A 21820-nucleotide genomic window follows, 5' to 3' on the forward strand; every position below is an offset into this window, starting at 1 on the left:
TCCTACTTAGAGGAGTGTAAGTATCTACATTTATTTCCTACTTGAAACCTTCAGGGTAAATGAGCTACTGCATTCAGGTAGGAGAATGAATCCAGTTTTTAGCATTCCTTTTAACGTTTGAAATGGAATGCGGTAGTCGCCTACCTGGACCCTTCAACCGAAAACTACAATACCCACAATGCATTGTCTGTCTTTCGCCTTCCACCAAGGGAATGCCTAACTCGATCTCATTTCAACTGGTAATAGTCACATGACATGCTTCCTGTCAAGATGGCGGAAAGTCTCCCATCGGAGTTTGATGTGATCGTAATAGGGACGGGTATGTGTGGCCCGGTACTCCCCGGACAAAGTATAGGAAGTCTGTCGTGTGCCTAACTTCTCTGTCAATGGCAAGGGCTGGAGAGAAATGCCAGGAGTCGAGCAAGGGAGGGAGGACGGAAAGGAAGTGAGGTAGTCTGGAGTCAGCGCGGGACTTGGCAGCTGCCAGGAGGGGCTTGGATCCGCGGTGTTTAGTGCCGTTTGAGTAGGGGTTCATCTGGTCGATGCGGATGGCTGAGGTTGGTTGCTGCGGTGATTCCTGTTTATTTCCTTACAAGGGATGTGGGTTTGCACCGTCCTGAGTATGGAGGGTCTGGACTTTATCAGTGGAGATGCCTTTGGCATGACATATGATTCCTTCCTGGTTGATTTCAAGGTGATATTCCCCAGCGTTTTGTCTCGCTATTTCTTAGGACTCTTTCATGCATTTATATGATCCTAGAATACAGTGCAGTTCAGATACAGCTTAATCTGCAGTTTTATGTGAAAGATGCTCAGTTGTTACCCATGTGCATATTTACTAAGGGAAAGGAAACGGATTCATTTTTATTGTGTTAAGAAGTCTAAGGAATTGTATATTGTTGAGGTAGCCATTATTCTTGCTTTATGATAGTGAAAGAAAGCATCTTGTTTTCTACCACCAATCTATCCATCTACAGCAAATACTGAGAATAAGCTCCTTGAGTTCCGGTTCAGGCGTGTGACCTTATCTTCCCCTTGTTTTTCCACCATTTGTTCTGCATGTTTTGGATGGAGTCAGAAACCCCTCTGCAATTTCTAGTTGACAAATTAAAGGTACAAAACGTGATAGTAGACATTTAGCAGCAATTAGCATTTTGTTTTTCCTAACAGAGTAAGGGATCAATTTTGGAGACTATGAAAGAGGTTGTTGGATGGGGTTTATTTTCCTGTCTGTAGAATGTGGTAGGCCAGAGAAGTTCTGGTGGATGGGACCCTGTCCACTGTGTTAATGAATTTGGTTTCAGTTGTCTTCCCCATACAGCAGGAGCGACTGTTCCTACCTGTTTTAAATGCTTATAATTTTCTAATCAGCAGGTAAACACTTACCAAGACAGATACAATTCTCTCAACAACCTTGTTAGACTAGGTGTTCTTTACATTTTACAGAAGAGGAAAAGGGGACTTGGAAATCCAGCTTGCCAAAGATCACACAACTGGTACATTTTCACAGCCTATTCCATCCCAGAGAGCGAATCATTTATTCTAACCCTCAGAGTTGACCCATATTAGTAGAAATAATTGTGAAAACTTGGTTCTAGACCTTGCTTGGCCATTAACTAATTGTGTGAATTGGGAGGCCAGACACTTAATCTCTCAGAGCCTCAGTTAACTTGCTATTTTGAATAATAGGGAGGGTAAACTAGGTAGCCTTTAAGATGTTGTCTAATCCCAAATTCTCATATTCTAGATGTACCTGGGTCATTGTTCTCAGAAACCAAGGGCATGTTTACTCCCAGCCTAAAAATAACTGCATGGCTGCAGATAACCTGGTACAAGCTGCTGTGAAGATGTTGGATGACAGCATTAAAAAGCCAATAGGTTATGAATGGTTTTCTTTCCAGTCTACCCTAAAACTGAGAACAACACCCATTTTATGATAGTTTTTTAAGCTGTACTTGAGTTCTATACTTTTACCATTTTTGTTACCTAAAAAAATCAATCAAGAGATTTTTTTTTTCTTATCTGGCTTCAGATTCTTGTTGATGAGTGTTAATTCTTATTAAATGCTGTTAATTCATATAATAAACATTTTGCCTTCTGGTACAGATAAAAATATTGAATGCATCCATCCTTTTGGAGTCTGTTCTGATAGAGATAGGAAGATACTGTGAATGATCCAGAAAAATTTTATCAGAGACATCTCTTGCATTTGGAAAAGATTATTTCAGACTTAGTCTTATGAGTGTGATATTACTTCTCAATGTATGAGAACAATTTATGTGAAGTTAATCTTCAAAGTAAGTTTTTTCATATTGATTAATGGCAACACATTCTGGGTCTTAACAAGCATATTGCTTAAATTTATGATGTGAAACTTTGCTTTAGGTACATCAAAAGTATAAAAAATTGGAGGAAAGAATCATTTCCCAAATAAAATATTTCTGATAATTCCAATCATTGCTTTTAAGTGAATTTAGTTTTAATGTGTTTGGATTATTTCTTTCCAAAATAGTTTGATGAAAATATCCTTTGGCATATGTTTGCTTTGTTAAATATACTACTTTGAGTAAATAATAGGAAAGAAGTGTTTCATAGTTTTTAATTCTGGTAACAAAAGCAGAATTAACTATGCATGTGTGAGAAGCAGGCTAAGAGATGTAATGTTCCTTTTAGCATATTGAGTTCTAGTTAGAATTTTATGAAGAAACAGTTGGCTTCATCAAGTAGAATTATCTGAGGATATTTTTAAATCCCTTTGTGACTAATTTGTATAAATTTTCAGTGAGACAAAGTACAAACTTTTTTAGATCATATTTTCAAGAGATCATGGGAAAAATAAAATGTTGTATGTACTTTAAGCCCATTTCCTTCTAAACAAAGTACAGGAAATATCTCTTGAACCAAAGTCAGAGGAGTATTGTAAAGTTTTGAACTTTGGAGAAAAATAGAAGAAAATGGAATACAGAAGGAGGGCCAACTGGAATCTCAATGGAGAGGACAAGAATTAATACAAAGGATAAGTGTTCTAGAAAGTGATCTTCAGCTTGGGTACACAGCTTTTCATTTTCAGAATCGTCTGTTATTTAAACAGTCATTTGAGTTATAATTTTTTGTATTGCAGAAAAATATCATTTGCTTTTAGTTAAAAATAGTCTCAGTAACATAACATCTCACTTGTCTTGACTTATCTGGCAACTTGTATAATCTGCAGCAAAACCAAGAACTCACAAGAAGAGCAGGCAAGATATAAATTGTATTGTCTTGACTTATCTGGCAACTTGTATAATCTGCAGCAAAACCAAGAACTCACAAGAAGAGCAGGCAAGATATAAATTGTAAGAGCTGTGTGATAATATTGATATGGTTCATACATAGGGGAATCCTTCAGGTCTTTATTTAGAATATATTCATTCTTAATTTGGAAATAGTTCTAGTGTGATCAGAGTATATTAGAACTATCCCTTTTGAAGATAAAGAGACTATTAACAGTTGCAAAGACTATATTGGGCAAGGGGCTATTAGATGTAAAAGTGGCTGTAAATATCTATATAGGAAAGGAAATCTACATGAAATAGCACAATGGCCTGGCATTATTTATTATGGTTATGGACACTCATTTTTCAAGATATTCAGCCCATATTTATTGGGAACCTAGTCCCATGCCCTTGTGGAGTTTACCATATTGCCTTTTCTTAGGAACTTGTTGGGCTTTCTCATAGTCATATCTCCAAAGGTCTTCTTAAGATAAGGTAGGTTTATATTTCATCTTTCTTGCTTTCTGAACACCATACAGAGATTCAGTCTGCATCCCTTTCCTTTTTAAGCACACCGCAATACCTTTTAGAATTCTCCTCCTAAGATGGACCATGGAGTAGGCTAGTCCATTTTTTTCTTGAAGAAGATAAATGCACACACAGATCCTTCTTTTTTCAGTGCTGGTGATTGAACCCAGGGCCTCACACATGCTAGGTGAGTATTCTACCACTATGCCACATTCCCAGCCCAACACAGATCCTTTTTAAGACATGTATTGCCGAAGATTATGGGAGAAGAGAAGGGATAATAAATTTTTTTAAATGGGGCAAATTACAAGGAGCACATCCCCTAATGATTTCCCTATGAAATTATGTTCAGTATAGCACAATAATGTATGTAGAAATACGGTGTTTCGTAATCACATAACCTTCCTACTATGTGACTGTGGGTATAGTGCACAACCTCTAGAGACAACAGTTTGCTCATCTGTAAAATGAGAGATTTGAATTAGCTGATTTGTAAGGTAGGAGTCTACCAGCTCTAAAGTTCCCATTGCGTGTGCCTAAAATGACCCCGTGTCTTTGAGAAAAGACTAAACAATGTCAGTCAGTGTTTACTATGTAAACTTTAGAATTTTTTTCATCAAGTGGCTGATTAAAAAGACACTTTGGGGAAAAATGATAATCTGTTTTTCTTAGGAAAGTTCATGTAGGTAGCACAGTCCCATTTCTTGATATTTTTCAGTTGAAAAGTTAAGTTTGTTAAGCTAGAATGGCAGCTCATTTCATTGACCTATAATTCTTATGACAGGGGTTAGTCATGTTGCAGATGTGTTGTAAAAACTGATATTTGTCAAATATCCATTTGTGCCAGGCTCAGCATAAGTTATTTCCTATGTTAGTATCTCATTTAATTCTTTCAGGATGCCTGTGTAATACTCTTCCCCCTATATTTCCAAATATCCGTATACCACTTGTCTTGAGCAGACTTTTTAATTGTAAGATGCCACATATTTGTGGATCCTAAAGTGAATTCCAGAATTTAAAATAAAGAGGTAGAATATATCATAGTACATGTAATAAGAATGATGTTTTATTTATACACACACACATTTGAGGAGGCAAAAATGTAAAGTATAGAGAGTATTGGCCAACTGAATAACATAGTGAGTAGGAATGAAAATGGCATTTCAAAAATCCTTTATTTTAAAAATGTTGTATTTTCCATATACATTGCTTACTTTGACATGCTTGTATCTCATTTGATCAGTATAACGTAGTGATTGATAGTGTAATCCTGGAATCAGACAAACTGGGTTTGAATCTCAGCTATGCCTTTTGTGCCACCTTAGACTTATTCCTTAGCCTCTTTAAACTTCAACTTATTTCTAAATAGGATAAATTTCACAGAGCTCTGTTGGAAGTTGAATGAAATAATTCCTATAAAATGTTCAGTAAGTGCTCAAAATGTAGTTGATTTTTATGGCCCATAAAGTCATACTAAGTTGCTTTTATTGCCATTGCTTGAATGCTTTCCGGGAAGGGCTCATGATTTGATTTCCATGGAGAGTGGTGGAAGGATTCATCATCTTCCTCTTCCCATTGGCTGCTTGGTAGGAAAGACCTTAGTGGGTCTATTACTATTACTTCTGTCAGATTTCTTACCTGGTGGCTTAGAGATTTTCTTATTTTTTTTCATCAGTTCTCATTATTTGTCACTATCATTTATTTGAACCAGATTCATCATTCATTTTTTTTGGGGGGGGCATAGCCTGAAAAGACTCACTTGTCAATGTAAGAAATACAGAAGTAGCTAAAGAAAGCCTATAGACTTTGCTATTCTGAAAAATGCTCTGCACTCCTCAGGCATTTATTGATGTCTTTTCTGCTCCCAATACCTAGAAAAGTAAGGGGAGTTTATCTAACTCTGGAGAAGACTCTCTTAGAGCTGCTTACTTTTCTCTGTAAATCATAAATTTGAGCCAATCCCACAGAGAGAGACACATCTGTTACCAGAGTTCCCTTGGCAGCATCATTTTCATTTCCCATGCCTCTTGTCATTTTCTCATTCTCTCCAGTGTTCTCATGGTGTTTTGGATAGCTCAGGCTATAGCAACTAGAATTAAATGTGGCTGCTCACCTTCACATTCTCATGTTTAACATGAAATCCCAATGCACAGAAACAATTATAATTCCATATAATTGACCTGTTACTTATGCTAAATAATCTGCTATTCAGTTTCAGTGCAAAGTCTTTTAACTGAAAAGTTAGGCTGTACCTATTGTATAAATGGATTTAAATGTAAAATACCCTAGAATCACTTTCACTGTCTTGGGTGTATAATATATAGTATGTAGGGATTTTGGAATATTTTGGAGACATTTCATTGTGGTCAAGAAAATAGAGGATTTTTTTTTTTCTTAAAAAGATAGGCTCTCCAGTATGAAGATTCCTCAAAAAAACTAAAGATAGAACTGCCATATGATTTAGTGATAGTGCTCCTGGACATCTACCTATAGGAACTTAAGACAGCATACAGTAGAGATACCTGTACAGGTATGTTTATCACAGCACTATTCACAATAGCCAGGTTCTGGAAACAACCTAGGTGTCCTACAACTGATGAATGGATCAAGAAATTGTGGTATATATACACAATGGAGTATTACTCAGCCATAAGGAATAATGACATGTGGTTTGAAGGTAAATGGATACACTTGGAGGACATCATGTTAAGTGAAGTAAGCCAGGATCAGAAACAAAAGGCCACATGTTTTGTCTCATACATGGAAGATAGATCCAAAGAGAAACATATACACAAAAACAAGCATGATCCTATACAAACTCCTATATAGAACATGTCTGTAACAGTGGAACTACTCTATGGAACTTAGGGAAATAGGGAAAGGAAAAGAAAATGATGGCACATCAGTAATAATGCATAACATGGTATGTGAAGGTAGATGATACAAGGATGTATACTGAAAGCTGTTGAAAAACGGGTGGTGGGAGGTAAAGGGGTAAGGGAGAGTAATGGAAGGGGTCTAATGGACCAGAGTAAAACACACCCACAGTGGGCATACATTGAGACACCTCTTTGAACATCAACCTAAATGTTAATAATGAAAACTAGGACTGTAAAATATGTACAGTATGTGTGTGTGGGGGTAGTGGGAGAGGGAGGGTGAAGGAAGGAGATTTAGGTGATGGTATATGGCAGATGGATTTCACATACCTATATGAAACAGACCTAAGAAACCTCTTGAAATTGCTTTAAGTGGGGTGGGAGGGGGCTTGGGAGAGATGATGGGGGCAATGTAAATAATGTACAATATAAGTCTAATTGGAATTGTCACTATGAATCCCCCCTGTATAATGAATATATCCTAATTAAAAATTTATTTAAAAAAAGATAGGCTCTCACTATGTAGCCCTGGCTGACCTCGAACTCATGATCCTCCTGCCTCAGCCTGCCCAGTGCTGGGATTACAGGTGTGAACTACCATGCCTAGCTAGGGACACTTTTTGAAAGGTTAACTTGTCTTTTTGCTTTTCTAATAATTTCGTAAACAGAAAGAATAATTTATCATAGATATTGATTTATCAGAGCACGATTATGAGAGTTAGCATGTTCTCATACTGAGTTTGTTAAGAAATGCAAGTAGATGTGGTCAGGGGCAGCCTGGCCAATGTAATGCTTAATGTTAGTGTTTCATTTCATATTGGATTTCACCAAGAGCTTAAGTTGATAATGGTGTACTACTTGACTGGTTTGTTTTTTTTTAAAATCACGTTTAGAAGAGTACTAACATCTGCTTTTTCTTCTTAGTAGTGTTCTCACATACTTTCTTTGTCCAGACCAGTTCACTATTTGATTCTCTCAACAACCCACATTTACCACAGTAAATGTTATCTTATATCGATACATTTTATGAATGTGGATCCTGAAGTTTAGGTAAATTTGACCTAGATCAAACATTAATACTGCAGTTGCTCTGACTAAAGGTGACATGCTAAATTGGGCTTGTTGGCTTGTTCCAAGTTGGAAAAAAAACCAAAAAACTATCAGGATTAGATTAGTTCCCCTTAGGTTTGTGGTTGACAGTTTCATTTTGGGATGTTATCATTGTTGACATTGAAATCCTGGTGTCAACTATGCTTTCATGTCAGCTTCTTGTTATTGACAGCATCCTGGCATCTGTGTCATCTTGCAAATCTTTTCATGGAAGTAATCAGAATGATCTGATTGTGTTTATTTAAAAAGAATCACACCCACTAAAGAAAGCAGTGGCAAGACACAGGATCAGTGACTACAGTCACATTTTAACCTATAAATTTCTCCACTGATATAAAGATGCATAATTCCAGAAATAATTTGTGGGAGTGTCAGGGATTACCATCTGTGTCTGTTTTAGTGTTCTTCACTTACAAATTCAGTTTTCTTGATCAAATATGACATTCATTCTTTTCAAAGCTTTTTTGTTTGTTTTCTTCATATCCTGGGGATAGAAGCTCTTGGTAATGCACAAGAACATTGTACCATTAAGTTACTCTCAGCTCTGAAGCTGTTCTGTTTTGACTATTCTTTTAGTTCCTATAGTTTTCAACAATGGTCAGCATTTATGATGTATGTTACTTGATAGGATGGATACGGTAATATATTTTTTCCTTCAAGGCCCCTCTCCTTTAAAAAAAAAGTAATAACTAACACTTCTTTGTGTTTATTTCCAGACATTTTCTCTCTTTTTGTGTATAGATGTATGTGTACTTTTATTTACAAAAAGTATTTTATTATAGGTGATTTATAAGTATATATTTATTTATTTATTTTAGTTTTTTGAGACAGGCTGGCATTGAAATCAAAGCCCTCTTGCCTCAGCCTCCTGAGTTCTTATAGTACAGATGTGTACCACCATGCTCTATAGATGCTATTTTGAAACCTACTCTTATTTTCTTTACAATATGTCATGAACATCATTATATGTCAACCTATATTCTTAGTGCTCTTTTTAAGAAGTTTTTTTGTTTGGAGATAATAGTAAACTCACATATAGTTGGAGGACATAATACCGGAAAACCCTGAATAACGTTTTTCTCCATTGATAAGGTTTTACGTGACTAAAGCACGATTGGGAAGTTCTTATCCACTTATTTGATTCATATGTCATCTATTTTATGTGTACCTGTGTGTGTGTGTGTGTGTATTTAGTTCTCTGCATTTTCATCATATGTGTAGATTTGCATGAGCACCATAGCTAAGTAGAAAATATAGAACTGTTTCATCATGAGGCTCTCTAATGGTACCTTTATATAACCACAGACTCTTCCTCCTTCTCCTGTCCTTAAACCCCGGCAAACTCAAATTTGTTCTTCATTTCTATAATTGTGTCATTTCAAAAATCTTGTTAAATGTCATTTTAAATGGCTGCTTTATAGATAGTCTTTTATATGGAGGTACTGTCATTTCTTTAAATAATTGACTTGTTGGAAATTAAAGGTTTTCAGATTTTTCCTTTATAAACTATTGATGTAAAGAACACATTCTACCAAAATCCTATTTAATTATTTGTTAAGATAAATGCCTGGAATTATAGTTAACAGGCATTGGATTGAGTTTTTAGAGGGTGGTCTGTAAGGCTTCTGATTTGTATTGGCGAGTTGCCTTAAGGAAAGTTTCTCAATCTTTAATCTTTCCCAGGAAGTATGAGAATGCTTGGTTTCCCATGTTACTTCAATATTGGCTATTAATTTCTTATTTTTAATAACTATCAACTTAATACACAATGTTATTTCCTTGTTTGACTTTGCATTTTAAATATTAAGTGAGGTTGAATATTTAATATGTATTTCAGTCACCTACGTTTTCTTTGTAAATTGTTTTAACCCATTTTTCCTTTGGGTCATTATTTTTTTTTTCTTAACTACTGTGTAATGATTTACTCACTAAAGATGCCAATCCATTGTCATGTGTAGTTTCCTTTTTTAAAATTAATTTTAGTTTTTGATTGCCGCATTTGTACATATTTATGAGGTACAATGTGATGTTTTGCTGCAAGTATACATTGAGTAATGTATCAATTGGGTATAAATGTGAGGAGTTATTTTTGTGCTCTTTATTTTGTTCCATTGGTCTGTTGTCTGTTTTCATGCCAACACCATGCTGCTTTAGTTTCTATCACTTTATAGTTATTTTAAAGTCAGATAGCATGTTGTCTCCAGCTTTGTTCTTTTTGCTCTAGAAGGCTTTGGATATTTAGGGTCTTTTGTGGTTCCATATGAATTTCAGAACTGTTTTTACTAATTCTGTGAAGAATGACATTGGTATTTTGATAGGGATTGTACTGAATTTTTAGATTGCTTTGTGTAGTATGGACAGTTTATCAATATCAGTTCTTCCTATTCATGAACACAGGGAATATTTCCATTTTCGTGTCCACTTCAATTTGCTTTGTTAATGTTTTTTAGTTTTCATTGTAGAGATCTTTTACCGCCCTGGCTGAATTTATTCCCAGGTGTTTTGGGTTCTTTAATTTTTTTTATTGTTGTACTGGGGTACATATGACATTTACAAAAGTTCTTACAATATATCATAGTTGAATTCATCCTCTCCATCATTCTTCTTTACTCCCCCTCCCCCATTCCTGGAATGGTTTCCACATGTCTCATTTTTCCATTTTCATACATGAATACATAATATTTTCACTACATTCAGCCTCCTTCACTCTTTTGATACCTATTGTAAGTGGAATTGTTTTTTGGACGTTTTCAGATAGTTCACTTTCAGGGAATGCAAACACTACTGATTTTTGCGTGTCAATTTTTTATCCTGCAGTTTTGATGAATTTCTTTATCAGTTCCAACAGTTTTTTTGGTGAAGTTTTAATGTTTTCTGTATAAAAATCATATCATCTGCTAACAAGGACAATTTCATTTCCTCTTTTCCAATTTTAGTGAATTTTTTATTATATTATTGTTGTACTGAGGGTACATTGTGACATTTACAAAGTGCTTACAACATATCATAGTTAAATTCACCTCCTCCATAATTCTCCTTTATCCCCTTTGCCCCCATTCTTGCATTTGTTTGTGTATTAATTCATATTGATCTTTTGGAAACAAGCTTTCATCATGTAGCTCTTGCTGTCTTCTAACACACTATGTAGCTCAGGCTGGCCTCAAACTCCTGATCCTTCTGACTTAGTCTCCAGTGCAGGGATTATAGAGATGAGCTACCACACCTGGCTGGATGCCCTTTCTTTTGCTCAAAAGCTCTGGCTAGGACTCAAAAGTGATGAAAGTAGGTGTCCTTGTATTATTTCACTTCTTAGAGGCAAAGCTTCCAACTTTTCCTCATTGATTATGTTATTAGCTATGGCTTTGTCATATATGCCTTTTATTGTATTGAGTTACATTCCTTCTGTGTCGAATTTTTTGAGAGTTTTATTATGAGGCGATGTTGAATTTTATCAAATGTCTTTTCTATATTTATTGAACTGGTTATATTTTTGTGCCAGGTTTTGTTAATAAATGTGGTGTACCACATTTATTAATTTGCACATGTTGAACCTTCTTTGTTTACCTGGGACAAATCTCACTTGGTCATGATGAATGATCTTTTTTAATGTGCTGTTGAGTTTGGTTTGCTGGTGCTTTGTTGAGGATATCTGTATCTATGCTCATCAGGGATTTTGGATTGTAGTTTTCCTCTTATTGTCATATGTAATTTCTAAGTTCGCCTTCTATTTTTATGAGAATTTCTGATGTGAAAATGTGTAATAATATATTGTCAAGTCTGTCAAACAGTTTTTTCTCTTATGGTTTCTGACTTTGTATATATCAATAGACTTTTCTTCCCTTCAAGATTAAATAAATATTAACTTTTATTTTTTTCAGTATTTTAATTTTTATGTTTAGACATTAATTCATCTGAAATTCATTTTGTTTTAGAGCATGAATTTTTTCCTGTTGAATTATTAGTTCTCTATTCCAGCACCATTAATCTGATAACCTAGTCTTAACTCCTAATTGGAATTAGCTTCTTTATTTTTTCCTTTAGGATATCCAATTTTGGACTTTCTTCTCTGCCAATAATCTGCGTGTCTGTCTAATGGCAGTGTGTTTTTAAAATGGGAAGTATAAAGCATGAAATAGAAAGAATAGAGTGGGTCATCTGGTCTTTAGAGGAAATGGTAACTTTCTCTCTGTGGAACTATAAAAGTCAAAAAAAGCCTAAAAGGAATCAGCAAATATTTATCTTACTTAATAAAACTTTTAAGGAAATTTGAGCTGACAAGATTTTTTTCTTGGTTTAGATAAAATGACAGAATAATCTCATTTTCAGGGAGTTACTTTGTTTTATAGATCCAGTTTGTCAATCTCTAAAATTCAGTATTCAGGTTTTTTTTTAGTTTAAGCTTTTTGCAGTGAAAAATCTCAAACATAAAACAGTAGAATAAGACTGGACACTACAATCCCAGCTACTTGAGCAGTGGAAATTGGGAAGATCACAGTTTGAGGCCAGCCTAGGCAAAAAGTTAGTTTGGCCCCATCTCAACAAACAAACCTGGTGTGGTGGTACACGTCTGCAGTCCCAGCTGTGCAGAGGCTGTCAGTAAGAGGATCACGGTCTGAGCCTGACCCTGGGCAAAAAGTGTGAGACCCTACCTGAAAAATAACTAAAGCAAAAATGGCTGGAGTGTGACTCAAATAGTAACTGCCTACCTAACAAGTGTGACACCCTGAATTCAAACCCCAGTATTTCCAAAAAAGATAGATAAAATAATACCCCTATGTACCAATTTCCATTTCAATAATTATCAACTCACAGGTCCTTTTCCCTTTAGTAAATTTTATCTGTATTCTCTACCTTCTCTCTCATTTTATCATCCAACCCTGGATTATTTTGAAGCAAATTCCAGATATCATTCTTACTGTAAGTATTTCAATACATATCTAGGAGATAAAGACTCTCTCTTTTTAAAATTTAATTGTAGTACCTTCATTATATGCCCTCTTTTACATCTACAATTTTTTTCATTGCTTTTCTTTGTTCTTGTGCTACTTCTGGTTTAGTTTTCATTTCTGAAATGAGTATTTAAAAATTCCTCCTTTCAGTCTTTTAAATGTTCCTATTCTCTAATCACCTCACTTTTGAGCTTCTCTAATTCTGATTTGTGATGTTCTTTCAGAGTTTTACTATTTTCTTTGAGCTCATATTCCCACAAGTAGGTTAAAGTTCTCATTAAATTTGTAAGGATGTCTTTTATTTTTTTTTGTGGTATGGGAAATGAAATTAGAAACTCATGCTTGCTAGGCAGGTGCTTTACCACTTGAGCCATGTACCCAGTCCTTTTGCTTTCAATTTGTTCTTTAGGTAGGGTCTCACAGCATTTTCACTAGACAGAGTTCAGTTCATTAGTCTCCTACCTGACTTCTTCTGTCTCTGAGTAGCTGGGATTACAAGTGTGTACCACCATGCCCAGTTTGTTTTCAGCATAGGATCTCACTAACTCTTTCCCCAAGCTGGCTTGAAACTGAGATCCTTTTATCACTTCTTCCTGAATAGCTAGCATTACAGGCATGTGCTAGTATGCCTGGTGGCGTGTCTTTTTTTTTTTTTGTGGCACTGGGGTTTGAACTCTGGGCCTCATGCTTGTTAGGCAGGAGCTCTTACTGCTTGAGCCACTCCACCAGCTCAAGGGATGTCTTTTTGAACATGCTTTTATTGTCTGGTGGCATGTTTGCTTTATATTCTCTTTTTTTCTTAATATATCTTGAATGGAATTCAATGTAAGTCCTTTTGTATTGCTTATTCTTAAGTGAAATTTGCTTTGCCCATGCGCCAGGATAGCTTTTCTAATTTTACTACTCTAGATCTTTCTCTTCTGTTTTCATAAAGCAATTAAACATGTAACCTGGGATCTGAGCTCTACTTTCTGTTACCCTTCATCAGTTTTGTCTGGACCTTCTCTTTCCTTATATCCCCTGTTCTGGTGAATTTGTAGTAGGTTCCCAGCAGTCATTCCTCAGTGTAGGGTTTTGTGCAGAAAACTTTGGTTTGTCAGTTCCCTAATGTCATATGCCTCCTTTCCCTCCTCTAGCACTCCCAGGGATTTCTTTGTACTCATCTATAGTTGAAGCCTGCAAAATCTGCTTTTTTTCTGCTATTTTCAGAGTGGCTGTTTATATGGAAGATCTTCAGGGAGACTCAGCAACTTTGCTGCTGCTACTGTCTTCCTACTATCCTATTTTTATGTTTCAGTTCAAGTGATTTGCCCCAGAATATAGATCAAGCTGTTGAATTAGCATTAATACTCAGAACATGAAACAAACCTTTGGATCACTTATTCTACACCCTCTGTTTTATCTAATAGGTGTATCTAAAAGGAAGCTGAATTTCAAATAGGGTAAAGGACTTTCTAGATGTCACAACTATTTAGTGTAAACCTGAAAACAAAGAAGCTATTCCTCTTGATTTGTGGTTTGGTATAAGTCTGACTAATGAAACAGTGTTTTTGTTATTAGCTATTCCTAATATGGAATTAAAAAAATTTAACAGAAAATTTCCGTTCAGTATCTTAAAGGATAGTATATTCTTCTAAAATTCTAAAAATTTCATACAGATAAATACAATGTTTTCATTAGGAAGAAATCCATTAGATTTTATTTATCTATTTGTTGGTGCTGGAAATCCAATGTAGGGCTTTGCACGTACTGCATCTCCAGCCCTCCATTTTTTGAGATAAGATCTCACTATGTAGCTGAGGCTGGCCTTGAACTCTGGATCCTTCTGCCTCAACCTCCCGAATGCTGGGATTATAGTCAGAAAAGACCATGCCTGACTAGATTAAATTTTAAATTGCACTCATTAATATGTTTTGTATTTTGTGAGGAATCAACTCGAATTAAAATTTGGATTAAAAAAATAATAGCTTTATTTGTAAGTCTAAGTGATTCCCTAGGCTATTTCCCTGGCAGTTTTTATTTTTCTTTTTTAAGACAACCACTAAAAGATAGACTTAGCATATAAGCTTGAATGTAGAAATTAGGGTAGGAATTAACAAAATTACATGAACCCGGGTTGAAATTACCTAATGTTTATGCCTTGTTTATGATGGTGCCAAAGATCTCTACATAGGGTTGTTTAAGTAGTAAAATAAAAGATGTGGCTCTCTAAAAGGTTGTGTTCACAAGTTTGCTCTTGCCAGTAATTCTATTTTTCTTCCTTAAAAAGAAGTTATTCTTTATAGAAGCAGTTACAGTAAATTTTCTAGTCCTATGTAATTTTCTTTCCATTCTGGAAAGAAATGTGTTACAAATAACACATGAAATGACTTTCAAGGTAGAAAGCTGGAATCCATTTTGAAAAGTTCTATAAAATAAAGAGTGATTTATTGTTTCATATGATTGGCTGAAAGCACTGGGGCTTTGCCAGATCATCAGAGTCCTGTCAGGGGAATCTATTATTTATTGTTCCATATGTTGTGAGTGGTATAAGTAATTTATTTTATGTTTATCTTATGTAAGTACAGTGTTAGGAAAAATCAATTCCAGATACAAATACACTTTTATGAATATATCTTGGAGAATTAACCTAAATATTATAGTTGTAAATGATGAGGTTCAACATTAAGTATTGTATTAAAGGGAGATTTTGAAAAAATGAATGGCTAATGTCTCATTTCTGTAAAATATTTTATATAAAGTTGTTGAAATTACTAATTTCATACCTTTGTGGCCCTGATTTTAGTCTCTCATTTCTGTAAAATATTTTATATAAAGTTGTTGAAATTACTAATTTCATACCTTTGTGGCCCTGATTTTAGTCTAGATCCTTTATTTGGTAATGAAACATCTTTATTTTATCTAGATAGGTTTGGGAAGATGGCAGAAACCTGGGACCAACCATGATGGTCCATGATCATATAGCATTTCTAAGTTTCTAATACATATTTTTCTAGCTGTCAGTTTTATAACAGAACCTCCCTGAGAAGGGCCTGATGAAGTAACTCTCAGCTTCCCCCATTACAACTGTCATAAAATGCTAATTTCATCCCTTATATTTACCTGTACCTACTAAAATGTCTTGACAGTCAAATTTGTTAATCTTGTATCAGAATTAAATTATATGTTTTCTATACTCCAATGGCAGACGGAGTTCCTTGGGACAGCCAGTCATATTTAATATGAAATATTTAAATGATATCAAATGTTTGAGGAGCTTCTATAGGATACATATGAAAGAGGACTTTTAAAATCATTTTAAGTTGTTAGCTCTTTGAAGATAACTTAGGTAATTGGTGGGCATGTGATAGCCTTATTTATCCTTCAAATAGCTAATTTTATTGATGGAGTAAGGGGAAGAGGGAAGAAAATTAACACTTATCAAATGGCAGGAGGCACCATAAGGTGTTTCCTGTCACTTTGGTCCTTCCTAGACCAGTATGAGATACATTATTAACTCCATTTTACAGTTGATGCATTGTGCTTGTATATTCGTGCTCATACATTTTGCAGTGTTTCCAATTAAATGGTGTATGATTTGACCCTGATCTAGGTTATCTGTTTCTAATACTTCTGGCTTTTCCTCCTATGAGGAACATTAATGTTTCATATAAATGGCTCACATAGATGTTGTGTGAATTTGAGTAATGGTTAAGAAGTTAACTTTTTTAAGTATTAAGAGATTTTATTTTGAAATTAATCAAGGGTTTAAGTGCTATTAAAATTTATCTTATAAATTTAACTTAAAACAGTTATTTTACATATTTTACTAAGTTTTCAAGGCGAAGTGTTTAATTCTGTTACTTTTCCCCAAATAAGATTTTTTTAAACTTAAAGCTCTAATTTTATGGAAGTTTATTCTCCATGCTGTGACTAGAGGTTCTTTTCTGAAACACTGGTCTGGCTATGCTATTCTGACTTCAAGACTTCCTGTTACACTGGTGGAATGGCTTAAGTGGTAGAGTGCCTACTTGCCTTGCAAGCATGAGGCCCTGAGTTTAAACCCCAGTACTGCAACAAAAACAAAAAAGACTCCCTGTTGCTTACAGATTCAAGTTCAAACCCCACAGTTTGACTTCATCCACTGTTTAAAAATTTTTTGAGGATATAATACAGTTAATTATAGCTATAGTGTTGTACAAGTGATCTCCAGAACTTATACATGTTGCATTTATGCCCATTGATTATAACACACCATTTCCTTCCCTCCAAAACTCATGGCAACCATGAGTTTTTGATTCTATGAATTTGTCTGTTTTAGTTGTAGGTATTCATCCTGTAACTAGCTTTATGTTTTTGCAGCAGTGTTCACAACAGCCATGATGGGAGAACAGCTTAAATGTCCATCAATGGAAGAATAGATAAAGAAAATATGGTATTGTCATAGAATGTGTTATTACCTGGTAATTTTTTAAAAAGTAAAAAAGTAATGAAGTGCTGATCCCTGCTGCAACAGAGATGACCTTGAAAACATTATGCTCTATTTTTAAGCATCACCTTTTGGTTCTCCCTTCTTTTACCCTTTTCCAAGAATGCTCTTGTACTTTCCTTCCAGCTAGTGTCATGAGAGTGTTTCTTTACATTGTGTTCCCATAACAGTTTTAAATACACTTACTACTTTAATTGCTTTAAATTCTTGGTCATTGGACTGCATTGTTAGGCTAGAAATCACCTTTATTTTCCTTTTTATCACCCTCACCATCCATCACAGTCTGCTCTATGCCTTCTTCCCTTCCCTATTTTCTCTTCTTTTCTTCAGCAAATAACTATAAGGGAATCTACTAAATACTTCCTGTGTTTAAGAGCCATTTGTTGAACGGGTGAAAAGAATTGTGAGATATTGACCAGGAAGTCATTACCAACTGTATTCTTAGTTCGCTATTTTAATTGTAAGCATGAAGATAATAGGCGTTTGCCATTTAACATCGGAACAGCCTATCAATTCACAAACTTGTGGGGATATCTGGATGGAAGTATTAAAGAAAAACAGAAATGATAATCATTTTTGGTTTTATGTAATTTGGACTCAGATCATATTCAGTATTGAAAACTATTCTTGGCTTTGCTTTGTCAGTAGAGACCTGACTTCTGCCAGTGTTGATTGCAGGCATGGAAATAAGCATATATATATCTGCTTGCACAAATGCTATTTGGGGCCAGATAGGAGAGAGTAATACTGTTGTTGTCCACTATTGGGGTGGGTTCCTGGTGAAGAGGAGTATGTTTGGAGCAGCGTTACATGAAAGTGTAGTGCTTCTAAAATATGTTTCTGAAGGATAATGAGAGTAGATAGTGTTCATAAGGCAAGTACTGTTGCTAACAACTAACTAGTCCTATGAGATAGACGGTAATATTTCCATTCAGTATGAAGAAACAATGGTTCAGAGAAGTCAAAAAGACTTATCTGATGTTGCACAGCTAGTCAGTTAACAGGAGAAATATTCAAGCCCAGGTTTGTTTGAGACCATGCCCATTTTATTGTGTTGCCTGTACTGCCGTTAAATCCTTATTCTCAACCTTATGTCCAGGTTGGAGATAGTGAATTACCATGGTAATTTGAATTGGAGATACTGAATTACTTGATATTTGGTCACATGTGTGAGCCCATTTCCTCACTTAGGTAATACTACCTAAGAATATAATGAGAAATAAATGAGATAGCATATTTTCAGGCATAAAACCCTATAATGTTTAGTGGTATTACTAATGCTATCATTATTATACTTAAGAGCATTAATCTTTAACATGGTAATTCTGCTTCCTAAGTATTTCTTTGCTATTGTTCTTTTCACTAAGCTGCTTATCAGCTTTTAGAGTATCATAGTGACTACATTTCATTGACAAGGAAAGTTATTTAAACATAGCAAAAGATCAGGTAGTCTTAAGATAAAAGACATTAGAATAATAGTTTTAACTGAAGAAACTATGCTTAGGCATTTAAAACTTTCTTTCTCTTATTTTCCTCTAAAAATTCTCACTTTTTCTAAAATTATATCCAAAGTTAAAACATTATGATGGCTTGTTTCCAGTAATTGATATTTAATGGTTATATTCAGTGCAGAACTTCTTTTTTTGAGCCAAACATTATATACCCACAAAGTGTTCACTGGAAAACTAGTTCTTCCATGAAGGCAGCTGGATCTTATATTTAATGTGGTTTTTAACTAAACATAAATTATGTTAATTGCTTCCATGTACATACTACTTTTTACACAGAGAAGATAACCTTTCCCTTTTCCTAAAATCCTTGATGCTTCATGCGTACTTTAAACTCTTACCAGAAGAATGGTGCCCTTTCTTTTCTGATAGGTAAAAATGCAAGAGGAGCAGATGCTTCATGGTAGTGGAAGCTCTATAGAGTTGCACTGAACTTTCGAAACATGCTTTATTTTGTATGACTGATAAAAAGCCTGTATTGAGAAATGACATAGCTGAGGAGAAAAAGTTGTGAAAGAACCATGTGATTACAGCATAGGGCATTAGCTAATATATCAGAAAACCTGAATTATTAAAAAAAATATAAAAGCAGTATCTTTGTTAATTTTAGATTTTTGTTTATATTGGTAATATCGTCATAATATATATTTCCTTTTATGATAGTAAGCTTTATGGCCTGACTACATTTGATTCCAAAGCAGTTATATTTTCTTTTTGAACTGCTGTACTTGACCAAAACCCAAATGATATATCTTGTAAATGTCCTCTTTTAATACTAGCTAACATATTTTTTAAATTAAAAAATATATGCCATTCCCCCTCAGAGGCATTGTGGCTTTGAAATTAGATCTGAGTCACATTTCAACTCTAGAACTTTTCATTTTAAAGCAGTGAGTAACAAATTAACATACTTGAGTCTCAGATTGTTTTTATCTATAGAATGCACATATAGATTCTGTAGGTGCAGTTGGGAGGATTAGATAAGTTAGTGTGGTAACATGGTTCTTAAATTAACAAAAATCTATAAACAATGTGCATATAGTTGCTTATTTATGTTAGTTTGCAAATAAAAGAATTCAAGTACTTTTTAAAGATATCTCTTCCAAATAATAAAAATTTCAGCATTGGTAGTGTATGTTTAAGAAATAGCTGATTATAATTCATACAAACTATAATTTTGAATATAACAATGGGTTTCTTGTATAACTATATATGATAGCATGAACTGAACATCTTATGTAAAATACATATGTATATATATATATCTACATTCTGAATGATACAGGTATGTGTTTTTATAGGTTTGCCTGAATCCATCATTGCGGCTGCATGTTCAAGGAGTGGCCAGAGGGTTCTGCATGTTGATTCGTAAGTTTTACCAATGGCAGCATTTAATACTTCCTAAATATCTCTATTCAGATAAAAATTTAAGTAAACACACACATACATATCTGTATATATGTATGTGCATAATATAAACTTCTTAAAATAGAAAAAGGATTAGAATTATTTAATTGTCACCAATAGTATGTGAAATATATACTATATAAAATTTTCTGTTGTATTATTTGTGATAAGAATCTGTTTCCTTGAGAATAAACCAAATGCATCATTTAATTTTTCTCTTGAGTGCGTGATTTTATATTTTTAAGTAACAAATAATTCTATGTCTTAAAGCCTTATACTGCCATTTTTCATATATGTGTGGGTGTATGCAACCTATAAATGCTATTGTACTTTAGACTTCATATTTAATTGTTGTAAAATTCATCCAATGGATTTGAGTTTTATTTTCTTAACATCTAACAAAATTTAAACTTAGAAAAATTTTAGTTGGGAAAAATGTCTAGAAATGTGTTTTCCCACAATAGCAAATCAAGTTGAAGATAAAACATAGTTTAAATCTTTCTGTTTTTCTCCCCGTCCCCAAAAGAACCAAACCCCTAAACTTACACCTAATTATTTAGTGCTTTTGACCATTGTCTCTTGGACTGACTCAGAATAGAAAAGAAAGAAATGGACTTTCTATTTTCTGTTAGCTATTAACAACAATATTTTCCAGAATGCCAGAGAACAAAGTATAATAATACTATACTAGTGATAATTAATTATATACTAGAATTATTGTAGTGTATAGTTGCTTCCTATATATTATACCATTGTAAATATGTACGAATCCAAAAAGTAACGTTAGTAAATTTACATTTAACCTCTTTTTTTGACGGCAGCGGAGGTTGAACTTAGGGCATTGTGCTTATAGGAAGTACTCTACCACATGAGCCATGCCCCCAACCCTTTTTTCTTTGGTTATTTTTGAGGTACAGTCTTGCTTTATGCTTGAGCAGTCGTGGAGAACTATCCTCCTATATATCTTCCCCAAGTAGCTGGGATGATGGGTTCATGCCTCCATGTCCACCCACTGGTTTTGATGGAGATCGTACAAACTTTTTGCCTAGGCTGGCCTTGAACCACGATCCTCCAGATCTCCAAATCCTGAGTAGCCTAGGATTACAGGCTTGAATCACTGTGTTTGGCCTAAATTTAACTCTTTCTAAATTTATCTTGAAGGCATATTTACTCTTCAGTTACTGAATGGTATTTCTGAATGGATTCGTTTTCATATGAGGCCGGCTTGTGGAATTTTCTTTCGCTTTTGTATATACAACTGCTGTGTCAATTTCTCAATTCAGACTATTTGAAAGGAGGCCAGGCTGGCCTTGTGCTCTTGAGCCTCCTGCTTCAGCCTTCTGAGTGCTGGGGTTACAACAGGCATGTGTAACCATGCTCAGTTTTCAAGTCAAACTATTTGAAATATAGATTCATGTGCTAAAAAACCCTATCACTGTAAAAGCCCAAGTACTGAGACAGTATGCTTTAAAAGGTTTAGTAAAAGTATAAGCTTAACTTTACTTCAGATAACTTTAGTTAATAAAAAATTCAAAATAAAGTATTTTCTATGACTTTCTTGACGATAGAGTGATAACATTTGATTAGAAATGTAAGATGCTAGATCTCACTGTGATAGTGAACCAATTTAAAAAGCTTAATAATGTAGTTATCTTAATACCAAAACATTTTGTCTTCTATTGTACATCTTCAGGATTGTCAATTTTTGAGAGTTTAG

General features: G+C 34.5%; 1 protein-coding gene across 11 annotated transcripts in view; it reads left to right on the forward strand.

The window, feature by feature from the left end:
- The first annotated feature begins 239 nt into the window (after positions 1–239).
- Positions 240–21820, forward strand: part of Chm (CHM Rab escort protein) — a 178816-nt gene continuing 157235 nt past the window's right edge. For all 11 annotated transcript variants that reach the window (XR_012444304.1, XR_012444305.1, XM_074063038.1 and 8 more), the window contains exons 1-2: positions 240–319; positions 19998–20064. Coding sequence is in view for 9 of the 11 variants with exons in the window: in XM_074063038.1 (XP_073919139.1) it covers positions 256–319; positions 19998–20064 (131 nt within the window). In the remaining 2 variants the exon portion in view is untranslated. The remainder of the gene's footprint in view (positions 320–19997; positions 20065–21820) is intronic.

This window comes from Castor canadensis, chromosome X (genome assembly GCF_047511655.1).
Source record: "Castor canadensis chromosome X, mCasCan1.hap1v2, whole genome shotgun sequence".
In the NCBI taxonomy this organism is placed as follows: domain Eukaryota; kingdom Metazoa; phylum Chordata; class Mammalia; order Rodentia; family Castoridae; genus Castor; species Castor canadensis.